We start from the raw sequence: 12,672 nt of genomic DNA, 5'->3' as shown, positions 1-12,672 counted from the left end.
GAGAGAATGAGTAAATATGGTGAAAATAAAGTGGGTGAGGCTACCTTTATGGGAGTTGAGAATGAGGAAGACAGACTAGTCAGAGCCCATTAGGGTGACTGGACTTCCTCCCAGTTCTAGGGCTGTTGAGGAAGAACCCCCCTGTGAGCTTTTCCGAGCAATTCCCCATCTCTCTCTGGTTTCTCCTTGGGGAGAGGACTGTGAAGCATGTGCATACCATGAGTCTGATTCAACGGCCATTGAATGCCCTCATTTCAGTGGGCTTTGGATCAGACCCCATCACAGGAAACTGATTATTACTATTTTTAAAACTGAGTAGAGCTACTGTGGAGCTTTGACCTATTTCAGTTAATGCTGCTGCTTTCTGCCAGGCTCTAAGGGCTTTGCACTTGAATTTGCTATGGAGACCTTGCTTCTTGGTTACTGCAGCAACCTTGAATGGGACATCTCTTTTGGACGCTCTGTGGTTAAGTTAGTTATCCGAAGAACAAGAAATATACTGTGGGAATTGTTCAGCTTGTTAGTTTTACTAATGCTTAATCTGGATGCTGGCCACTGTCCAGGCTGAGAGTGGCAGGAGGGTTGAGACATCCTGGGGGGAAGTTGCACTGAGTCACATTTGGTTTGCTTTGTAGGAGGAAATACACTCTCCAGCCCTTTCTCTTTCTCTTAGTTTTTTAGCTTTGGTGGCCTGAATGCATGGTGACCTTTGCTCATCTCTGTGCAGCTGCTACAACAGACCTGCTGTTATAATCCTTTGTGGGTCACTTTTAATGAAACATTCAAGCAGAGGACCTCTCCCTTGCCCAGGTGTATTGCTTCAGTTGGAGTCTTTTGATGGGAACAGCTTAATCTTCTAAGTTATTTCAGAATTGGGAATTCGCAACAGACATTGCACAGTGCTTTGAAAATAGGTATTAGGCCAGATTCTGTATTCTCCGACACACTCATCTCCATGGACCTAATTTGTTACCTTCGACGGAATGTCGGTTGGCAGCAGAATGTGACTCTTAGGCCATTGATAACACTAGGAAAAGAGGCCATGGTTGATGCTGTTAGGTAAGCTCTCCACTAGAGTCTATCATGACCAGCTATTTATTTAAATTATATTATTAATTATTATTATTATTTCCACTGTGCTAACAAGCAGGATCCCCAGTCATAGATTCCAGAGCCAGAAGGGACCATTGTGATACAGGTCAGACTAGATGATAACACAGGCCAGGAAACTTCCCCAAAATAATTCCTAGCACAGCTTATCGTTTAGAAAAACATCCAATCTTGATTTTAAAATGGTTAGTGATGGAGAATCCACCACGATCCTTGGTAAGTTGTTCCGATGGTTAATTAATGTCCTGGGTAATGTTCTAGGTGCTGTGCAAACACAGAACAATGAGCATATAGTTTAATAGCTGTCTACACTATGGGCAAAGTTTTGGTAGTTGATGTGCTAGGCAGCATAGTGCCAATCACAATCTCTTCCTACCATAGCTAAGGCCTCGCAGGGTATGTCTACACTGCTACTGGGAGTGTGCCTCCCAGCTTGGGTAGACAGACATGAGCTAGCTCCGCTCCAGCTCGCACACTAATAATAGCAGTGTGGATGGGTCATAGAGGACCACAAGCTAAATATACGTCAACAGTGTAACACTGTTGCAAAAAAAGCAATCATCAATCTGGGATGTATTAGCAGGAGCGTTGTAAGCAATACACTAGAAGTAATTCTTCCGCTCTACTCCATGATGATTAGGCCTCAACTGGAGTATTGTGTCCAGTACTGGGTGCCACATTTCAGGAAAGATGTGGACAAATTGGAGAAAGTCCAGAGAAGAGCAACAAAAATGATTACAAGTTGAAAACATGACCTAAAAGTGAAGATTGAAAAAATAGTGTTTGTTTAGTCTAGAAAAGAGGAGACTGAGAGGGGACATAACAGGTTTCAAGTACATAAAAGGCTGTTACAAGAAGGAGGGAGAAAAATTGTTCTCCTTAACTTCTGATGATAGGAGAAGAAGAAATGGACTTAAATTGCAGCAAAGGAGGTTTAGGCTGAACATTAGTAAAACGTCCTAACTGTCAGGGTGGTTAAGCACTGGAATAAATTGCCTAGGGAGGATGTGGAATCTCCATCATTGGAGATTTTTAAAAGCAGGTTAGACAAACACCTGTCAGGGATGGTCTAGATCAGGGGCGGGCAAACTTTTTGGTCTGAGGGCCACATCCGGTTTCGTAAATTGTATGGAGAGCCCATCCTCCACTTCCTATCTGCCCCGCCTCCGGGGCTCCTTCCACATCCAACCCCCCATTGGCTGCTTCCAGCAGTTCCCATTGGCCTGCAGCGGTGAACCGCGGCCAGTGGGAGCCGCGATCGGCCGAACCTGCGGACGGGGCTTTCCCTACACAAGCGGCGACCCCACTTTGAGAAACACTGGTGTAGTGTAAACAGTTTTTCATCTGAGTTCCATGATTGCTTATTTTTAATGATGTAAATAATTTTCATCAATAAAAAGGGGACATGAAATTTGTGTGGAATGTAGGTAGCTTTCGGACTGACAGGAGTGACGTCCCTAGATAGGAAGGGCACATGGGAGGCATGCTTCTCAAATTCTGATACCCAATGAGCATGCCTACACCAGTTTCCCAGGATGGCATGGGATGGGGGTGAGAACTGGAATCTTCATCAGAATGGCTATTTCTGTTCTTGATCCCAAGATGGTCTGCAGGAAGTTTCTCATTTGTGCCAAGACCAGAGATACATTTTATTACACCTACTGACAATTATGTGCCCAAAATTAATACCTGTTTAGAGGAGAAATCATGGAGCTCATACTCACTTGAGCATTCCTGCCACAGAGACTGAATTGCAATGCATACCTAGGAAACCTGGGTGGGGTCAAAATGTACAAGTGAAGTGCTGCTTCTTATATGAAGAAGCCATGCCACCTGGGCTCTTCCCACACCCGCAGCTGTCACTACAGAGAATCTGCATAACTAGGAGCTTTGTGCTTTGCTATTTATTGAAACCAGCACATCCTGAGAGCACCACAAAATAGCAGAGAATGCCATTTGTACTATTCCCACCCACCTAGTTCAGATCTCCCAGGGTTCACCAGGCATCAGAATCTCATCCATGCCAGGAATTGAAGTCAGCTGGGTGGTAAATCCAGTTGTATGATACCTTCAATTGCTAATGTTGAGTGGTGCTGCTTCAGAACCTCCTCTTGTCATGTCTGCCAGGAGAGGTGGGTTGTGGATCAGGTTGGCACCATCACTGCTTCCTGCCAGCTTCTCATAGTCTTGGCTCAACTGCAGTGTGCTAGCTTGGTGTTTTCTCTCCCAGATGCTCTTGCGTTGTGTGTGGGTGTCACAGATAATCTGCCCCGTTGGGCCTTGGTTGGAACTTTCCCAGGTGTGGCCAACAGATACCCGGTTTGCCAAAGTGTCCTTGACTAAGATGGTGCGAGATGCTGAAAAGGGGTGGGTGGACCGTTCAGCGGTGTGCTCTGGGCCGAGAGGCGGTGGGTTGACAAGATAAATGTAGACTTCGGCTCGCTGGACCAGTGGCAAGCTGTGGTGAAATTCAGTCCCAGGATGGTGCTCAGGACTCCTCTGATGATATGCCTGGGTCACTGAGTGGTGGTAATCATTGTTGAGACAGGTTCTGGACTCTGGGGTGGGAGCCAGGGCAGAGTACACTACCTGCTTAGGGCCTGGGAAGATTGGGCTGGGTATGAAGTGTGCCTCATTGACATGGGGGTGAATGTGCACAGCAGAGCACTCTGAACGGAGGCTGATGGGTTCCTCTGTGTTTGGAACAGCAGATTGATGCAGGAAACTCTGCCGTCGTGTAGTTTCTCCTGCACTGTCCAAGCCAAGCTCTTTATCCCTAGTGACTCCTCTTGGGTTGTGTATGTAAATGCCCCAGTCAGCCAGGCTGCCTCTGGTCTTGGCAACCTGCTCTGGGGAGCTGGTGTGAAAACGCACTGATGACACAGTGGATCCGGCTGGGCACACTGGCTGAGGACTGTCACTGTCTGAGTGACGGGAGCTGTACTGGCTCGCCCAGTCACGGTAACGTTGACCTGGGTTAGGCCGATTGTTCACCTGGTGGTGTTGCTGCTGGTGCCCATACCAACTGGCTTTCTCATCATCAGTGTCTTGATGGGTTGGCCAGGAACCATGGTAACCTTTGTCCTTCCTGTGACCCTGGGGACAGTGGCTTTTCAGCCCATTTAGGTTGTTCATGTTCACGGTTAGCCTCAGAGGATCCAGAGTGCAGTGGAAGTGCAACATGGAGATATTTCTCTGGCCTTTGGTCAGCACCAGCTTCTTCCGGCCGCTGGATTTCTTGCTGCAGGAAATGGCTGTTAGTGCCTTGACCCATCTGTATGCTTCAGGAGAATGAAGAGGAAGAATAAAAAATGAAGAAATGAATTAACAGAAATACAGTGTCCATGTGATGGCTAACCTATCATAGTAAATTCATGTAATCCCTGGCCAGACAATGTCTGGTTCCTTTCTTTCCTCTTCCCCAGACCTGCCTGCACAGTGACAGTGGAAGAGACAGAGAGGGAAGGTAAAGGACAGAAACAGAAAGAGAGAAAGGAAAGGAGAGTGAAAGAGATACAAACAGGCTACATCTACACTAAAGATTTTGTTCTCAAATTTCCCACTGCTGCTAATCCTGGTGCAGCTTTGCTGGTGTTAGTAATGGTGAGTGGGAGCCCTAGTGTAGACAGGGTTCCTGTAGACACCAACATTTAGAGCACTGTTTCATCTAATAAGAACTGGCCAAAAACAGTTTAGAACCAAAAAAATTGAACATTTCCTCATCTTCCCCAATTTACCTTTGGTGGTGAAATAATGGAAGTCTCTCTTCAGAAACTGACACAGGTAGATCCAGATCTGAAAGAAGGGAAGAAGGAGAGAAAACCAGTTGCCATTGTGGTTAGCGGCTTCTCTCTAGTACCAATACTTCTGCCTCCCTGAATTCCTGACCCTTTTCAAGTCAATGGGAGTTTCATCATTGACCTCAATAGGATCAGGATATCACCTCTGATCCTAGAGTGGAGCAGCAAATGGTTTTCCCATTCCATGAGAATTTTCAAGATTTTGAAGCATTTTCCCATTTTGAACTGGGACAAAAAGTCAATTTCAAATTTTTTCACAAACCAAAAATCTGAAGAAAAAAATTTGGTTTGGGTCAATCAAAACTTTTCATTTTGGTTCTGGCTTTTTTTAAACTATAATTTAACTTATATTTTGAAATAAAAATACAACTTTCCATTTCAAAAATGTCAGTTCATTGTAATCAATTCTTTCCTACAAACAGCTTCAGTTCCAATGAATTGGCATTTTTTGATGAAAAAACATTAGTTAAAAAATTCTTGACCTAGTTGTACCTGACCCACAGGTGTAAGAGCCTTCAAAAAATTCAGTATCCACTGAGCAAACTTGTAATGCGATCACACCTGAAATTGCAGGGAAAACTCACTAGGAATTGCCCACCCATTCTTGCTGCAAAACAGAAAGACAAAACCCCCACGATCTTCAAAATGCCTTGGCCCTAGTATCACATGGGGGATATTTGGGCAGTCATAACTCTATGGACCTTATTAACAGCAATATAACAGAACTGTATTCAGAATAGGAATATATCTGTAATAGTGGATCACACACCCATATCTATCCTGTATCCCACACCACTGCTCCACTTAATCTGATATTTCCCTCTCCTCCAACCTGCTATGTTAAATCAGGCCACAGGTCCAATTGGTCTAGAATCCCAGTTCCTGACAGATCAGATCAGATCACTAGTCCAGCTAATTTGATCTCTCTCATCCAGAGTGACCGATGCCTTTAGAAGAAAGTGTTAAAATCCCTAATGCAGATAGCCAACTGTGGAATGCCATTCAGGGGGAGGAAATGCCCTTTAGCTCCCTGCTGCAGGAGATCAGCATAACAGCTAATTATCCTTCTTTCAGGAGGCATAACTACAAATGTTATTAGCCATAAAGTTATCTAGCCTCCTTTTTCAAACACAACAAATGAACAGGGATCATTCACTGCAGAGGGGCAGCCAACTGTGGGGTGGATTGTGGCAGCTGACCAGGGATGACCACTTTAGGATAGGAAATAAAGACTATATGCAATTGGGACTGAGAGAGGAGAGAATCAGCAGTCACTGAGACTGGAATTTGAGCAAGACACAATGATTAAACTCTTGTCTTTTACATAAATTGCCATATGATCGTAGATGATCATAAGTGCTCAGAAGACCTTTTCTGTCTTATCCAGAAGGTTCAATCAGCACAGCACCACCTAGTGCCATATCAGGGCAGTAGATTAGTTGTGACTCAGGGAAGAATGCTCACTCTGAGTCACCCACAGCAATCTGTGCGGCACAGCTCCCCCTAGCACCAAGCTATCACTACGGAATGGCAAAAAAATGCCCAGTGAATCACCCACTGCAATACAGTGCCCCCTAATGTCACAATGTGGCAGTGGCATCAATACTGACTCAGAGGAGAGAATGCTCCCTAATTAGTAACCCACGCCACTCCCTCCAACACAGCACTGCTTACTACTTTGTTTTTAAGCTATGAGATAAGCACCCAGAGCATGGAATGATCCCTAAAATATTGTTCTTAATTCCAGGAGATAAATAAAATGCTTGAACATGGGTCAGTACTGATTCAGGAGAGGAGCACCTTGTTAGGGCCCTGTGGTAAGTAATGACTCAAAGAGAAGTGTCTTGGGCCTAATAGAAGAAGCAACCCTCCCCACTCACAACATTGCTTGCTTACCAGGCGGGCAATTTTGATGGCATTATCCAGTAAGGCAAGGAGCCCCAACAAGAGGAGGATGGTAGCTAGGACATTCTGGTAGGACTCACTGATGGAAAGACAGCTATTGGGAATCTTCTCTCCTAGCAGAACCATAGTTAGAAAAGGAGTTGGCAGGGGTTAGTACACCATCTTTACTCTTGTCTTCCCAATGGTGCTGGTCATGGCAACAGCAGCACCAAAGAAAGGTGCCCAGGTAGTGAGGTGGATAAGCTAGGTCAGACCATTGTGATGATGGACCTATGTCACTCTTGGATGTGACTCAGACTGCCATATGGACCAAGTATCTTAATAGCCTCTCAAGGACCCCAGGCCAACCAGGACTTAGTAGAAGGCTCCAGTGAAACAGATTTTCTTAGGCAATTCTCTCTATTGATCTCTCCCGCCCCATCCCTATATATCATCTTTGTCTTTCTTATCTGCTGTCTCTCATTTCTGTTATATTTCAAGAATTAGATATACAGAGATGTACATTATATTATGAAGCACTGTGCATATATAGTTTGTGTATATCAAGTCCCTCTTTTGAATGAGCTAAACTGCTTTAGCTGCCCCAAGAAAGATCTGTATTTGTAGGTCTGGTTCAGTTTTGGGGGTCTGAATTCTATTTTAACCTTCTGGAATTTATGTTAGAGTGAAAAGATAATGGTTTGGTTCAAGTTTTGGTATGAAAATTAGGGGATCTTATGCTTACACAGAAAGTTGCAGGTAGCTTTGTCGTCAGTGATGGTTTGTCAAATTTTGCGGCCAGAAGCTTAAGGTCTCCCATGTATGAAAAGAAGGATGAAAACAAACTGGGCGGTACAAAGAAGAGAACACTAATGATCCGAGGAATGGAAAGCCTGTAAAAGAGAGGAGACTTGAGGAGCTCAGTTTGTTTTCTTTCCTTAACCAAGAAGGATAGAGGAGATATGATTGCACTCTTTAAATATATCAGAGGATAAATACCAGGGAAGACACGAGGACAAACGGATATAAATTAGGGGTTTAGTCAATAGGTCAGTAACATGCTTAGCTTTTTCCAGAGGGTCTGGCTGGAGAGCTGATCCATATTTGGGGGGTCGGGAATTTTTTCCAGGGGTAGATTGCAGTGGTGCTGGGAGGTTTTTTTTTCCCTCCAAGCATGGGGCAGGGGTTGCTTGCTGGTAGAGTGGGGAGAGAAATATTTCAGGAGTGGTGGATCAGCTTATGTGGCCTGCATATGATTCTATGATTTGAAAATAAGTTTGGGATGGAGAGTTGAGGGGGTTAACTGGCATTTGAGGGTTCAGATTTAGGGCCAAATTCTTTGCTAGTGGAATTCCATTGACTTCTCTGTGGGTGTAACTGCTGAATTTAGCTCTCCGAGCCACATCTTATTTTACCCAAACTTGCTTTGCTCTGCTCCCTAGTAGCTTTCCTAATTTTCCTACTTTATATTAAAAGGAGGCTGTAAACTAACAGCCAAACCTTTAGATTTTGTAACTCAAACTTTTAGAAAACACTGAAAATAACACAAATGTTTCCACCTTAAAAAAAACAAACCAAAACCCAAATTAAATCAACCCCAACACAAACAAAAAACAGTGGAAACAGTTATTTGAAGACAAGTTAACATTTCCTTCCAGTGCTAGAAATTCTACATCCATTGATTTTCATTATGTGAGCTGGGAAAATATGCAGAATAAAGAAAGGCAGAAAAAATTGTGACATATTGTAGATTTTAAAAGCTCATGTTTAATGATTATTACATAACAGGTAAATAAATGCTTGTTTACACCACATAATTTTTCTACTTATGAAGGTTTTTAAAGTGAGCCCATAATAATATCCAAGATGACAGAATGTCATCTTTGTACACACCAACTGTGAGAGAGGTTAGCAGAGTGGAGTGTATCCCTCTGTCCTACCGCAGATCAAAAGAGGAGCTGAAAAAGCATTCAGTAGATAAGCCCCATTTGTGCATAAACTAATCCAGGGCAAGGCTATTGCTGTTCACTCCAGCAAAGGGGAATTTAGCAGCCATTACAATAATGGAAGCTGCTACTGCACTTCCCCTGCCAAGATAAAAAAAATGAAGTGACGCTGGCCACACTTTAAGATTAGTTGGTTGTAATGGTTTTGACTCTCAGTTGCTAATAGCCTCCTGACATTGATGTGGGTCATCTTCCATATATGGATAAGCAAAGCAAAGGTTCTAAGCTCCTGGGGGATGAAGCCAAGGCACTTGGGAAACAGGATCAGTATAAAATATCCACATTTAGAGTTAAACATTGCAGCACATCATGCAAGTTATCTAATATATGGCTACAAGCAGTACAGGTTATAGGGCACCAAAGCAGCTGCACCGACAGGTTAGGCCCAGCTCCAATAGGCAGTGGAAACCAATAATTAATGCAGTAATACTCAGACCTTAGTGGTTCAAGAGCCAAATTAGCAACCAGTGTTACCCAAGAGCCAACGTAGTGTGAATTCAAAAGTATATAAAACAACAGTACTATTCACATTTAAACAGTATGACAGGAAATATTTAGTTTTTATATATACATATTTTCACAGCAAATAAGTTAATAACTTAGCACAAGTTGATATCTGAATTGGTAATAAAGTAAAAGCATCCTGACTGGTTACTAACTTTAATATAACGTGCTGAAAAGAGCCATAGGAGACACACTATTCACCGCTCCCGAGCCTCAGTCCGAGTATCACTGAATTAGAGCATAAAACTAGAAGACAGGATTCCACAGTTCTACTTCCAGCTTCGTCACTGACTCCCAGCACCTTCAAGCAAGCCATTATTTCTGTGCTTCAGTTTACCCATCTGTAAATTGGAGATAATGCTAGCTACCTAAGGTATATTACCCTGGGGGTTGGACTTGCTTGTGAAGCACTATGAGTGCTAAGTATGATAAATACAATCATATTCAAAATAAGCCTGGAATATTTCCTAGCTGATGGCCATAGTAATTCCAAATGTTTACTCTGTACAAACAGATTTCTTTAAAACAGAAAAGAGATGCAATATTCATCAGTGTCAGCTTTCTAAAGGGAAAGGTGCTCTCCTACTGACTAATTACTCCATGTATACATTCAGCTAGAAGAGACACTTCAATAATTTAGTAGGAGTGGGCAGGTAACCTAGGAGCTTTTGGCTGGTTGATAGTCCCTTAAATCAGGTGAAACCTAATCTCTGGTTTGTATATGCAAGGAAGTGCTTTGGTGTAGCTCCTGTATCAAACACCACTGAAGAACAGGTAAAAGATAGATAACTCTAGCTATAAGTAGGGAGAGATTGCAGCTGCTTTGTATACATAAAGTACATATGAGTAAAGGTCCAGGATTCTGCTCGTTATAGTAATAGGACAATGCTGAAGGTTGCCTGCAGAGGAAGAAATAATTGGGTTGGGGAGATTTTTTGAGCTTCTCTTTTTACACCTTTATGATGTAAAAAACCCGACAAGGGTGTGTGTTTGGGTTTTGTTTTACACCTTGGAAATTCCTTCCTAAATTCTGCCTTTGAGAGGGGAAATGGTGGGACTGTGACATCAGAGATGCCATACAAGTGAAACCTGATTAATATAGAGTGGTTTCATGAATATTTTAAATTCGTATTTAACACAACCAGTTAAACACTTGGGAGAAAACCAGCTTTGTTCAAAATTCAAACACCCTTCACCTTTAATTGAACAACAATTTTCTGGTAGTGTTGGAAGATGCTCTCATCCAGTCCAGTGTTTGTCAAACTCCTTAAAAACAGGGGACCATTTTTCCCCTCCAAGCTTTGTGAGCACTTTGTTATATGCTAATTAGTTGTAGTCACAGTTTTGCTCTCCTCTATATAGGGGTTCAGGCTCTAACGGCCTTTTTTGGGCAGCCATGAAGTGGCACAAGTAAGCTCATTCCACTCCAAGATACTGACTAATTTGCAACACGGGAAAATAAATCGTTTGTATAGAAAATAGAAGGCATCCTCCTCTGGGTATTTAAAACAAAAATACCTTCTCCTTTGGTGCAACCTAATGCACTCCAAAGGCATAAAAATTAAATTACACTCCAGAAACGTCTTCAGGTTCAAGAGCTAAAAGCCAACCCTGACAGGGATGATTTAACAATATTTGGAGACAGGGATAGAACCCAAAAGAAGCAGGAAAGTCACATACTAAGCCCAACCGTGGGAATATATATGAAGTGCCTCAGACCTGAGCTTGAGAATCCTTTTTACTAGGATTGTTCCTTATTGTATATTCTCCAGTGATTTGTCCTGGCCAATTTTATGATGCAAGTGACCCTCCAGGGGCTATTCATTATCACAGCCCCCTGAATAACACTTCCCCCCCCCCCCCCCGATATTAATTCCAAATACACCAGCAAGAGGTTTGGCACTTTTAAAAAAGCATGGGTTATCAATGGTTTCAGAGTGGTCATCAATGTACTCTCAAAGCACCATTTAGAGCAGGGGTCAGCAACCTTTGACACGCGGCTCGTCAGGGTAAGCACCCTGGAGGGCTGGGCCAGTTTGTTTACCTGCTGCGTCCACTGGTTTGGCCAATCACGACTCCCACTGCCCACGGTTCGCTGCTCCAGGCCAATGGGGGCTGCGAGAAGCCGCGGCCAGCACATCCCTCAGCCCGTGCCGCTTCCCGCAGCCCCCATTGGCCTGGAGCGGCAAACTGTGGCCAGTGGGAGCCGCAATAAGCCAAACCTGCGGACGCGGCAGGTAAAACAGGCCCGGCCCGCCAGGCTGCTTACCCTGGCAATCCGCGTGCCAAAGGTTGCCGACCCCTGATTTAGAGTGAAGAATCCCACAACACTTTACAGAACTATATCCACCGAATCCTAATTTCTGGGGTAAAACACTACATAAAAGCCTAGGATAGGCAGTAAATACTGTAGCCAATTAAAACAGCAGCAAGAATGTGGTTGCTCAAATTGAAATCTAGGCAAGACTGCAGGACTAAGGCCCCCATCCTCTTCCTGCTTCCAGATCTTGAATGAACAGAACATAAGCTTTATGTTTCATTTGAAAGGAAAGCACTCTGTCCCATCACACTATGCTGCAGTTCTGATTCCGTTTGGACTAAAAAAGGATGCGTTATCACTTGGTGATTCACATTCATCACTTGCTGCAGGAGTCTGGTTTAAGAACATTTTCAGGATCATCAACCAGGCCCATAGGTTATCTTACAAACCTAGCAAAGCCGACTTTTCCTTCTCTTGCTTAAATGTGTTCGTTCACAGCCTAAAGTGGTATAGCAGCAGACTGTAATTAGTTGTTTATGAATTAATATATCTGCTTTTATGGAATGTAGCATATAAGTTTGTAAAGACCAAGAATGATCTTGTATCTATTATTAAGAGTGGTCAAACTTTTAGTGTTAGTATATAGCACTTAGAGGCATATCGGCTTGGCTGCTACAGATCCTTACACACAGTAAAAATCCTGAAGGCTTCAAGTTCAGTTTTGGCTGCTCCATATTGGATAAATATTTGATTACTTTATTTACGAGGAAAAAAACCTGGACTCTTCAAAGTCCTCAGCTTCATCCACTTCTGCATCAGAAATATAACAGATATATATTTACACTTGTAATTTCCTACAAAAGCTTTAAGGTACAGTGGGGGGTTGTATATGACAGTCATCATTACTCCATTTAAAGATTTCCTAGAAGACACCATCAATGGTGCCACCTTCTGGTATAAACAGAGATTTACAACAGCAAGTTTAAATTGAAGGAACTCTTCAGTTGAAGTCCAGAGCATTTATTCATCATAACATAACCAGTCAGAATTGGCAAAATATGTGCTTATATCCATTGGGTAAATACTTTATGATGCAGCATTAACAACG

General features: G+C 43.1%; 1 protein-coding gene across 1 annotated transcript; it reads right to left on the bottom strand.

Moving 5' to 3' along the window:
- Positions 1-2,998: 2,998 nt before the first annotated feature.
- LOC120380938 lies at positions 2,999-7,051 on the bottom strand. The gene is made up of 3 exons (XM_039498860.1): positions 6,807-7,051; positions 4,848-4,905; positions 2,999-4,391 (listed from the first exon to the last, which is right to left on the bottom strand). Exons 1-3 carry the CDS (start codon positions 6,939-6,941, stop codon positions 3,181-3,183), a joined length of 1,404 nt encoding a protein of 467 aa, XP_039354794.1. The 5' UTR covers positions 6,942-7,051; the 3' UTR covers positions 2,999-3,180.
- Positions 7,052-12,672: the final 5,621 nt, after the last annotated feature.

Source organism: Mauremys reevesii, linkage group 13 (genome assembly GCF_016161935.1).
Source record: "Mauremys reevesii isolate NIE-2019 linkage group 13, ASM1616193v1, whole genome shotgun sequence".
Classification (NCBI taxonomy): Eukaryota; Metazoa; Chordata; order Testudines; family Geoemydidae; genus Mauremys; species Mauremys reevesii.
This window is presented reverse-complemented; position numbering and strand designations above follow the sequence as displayed.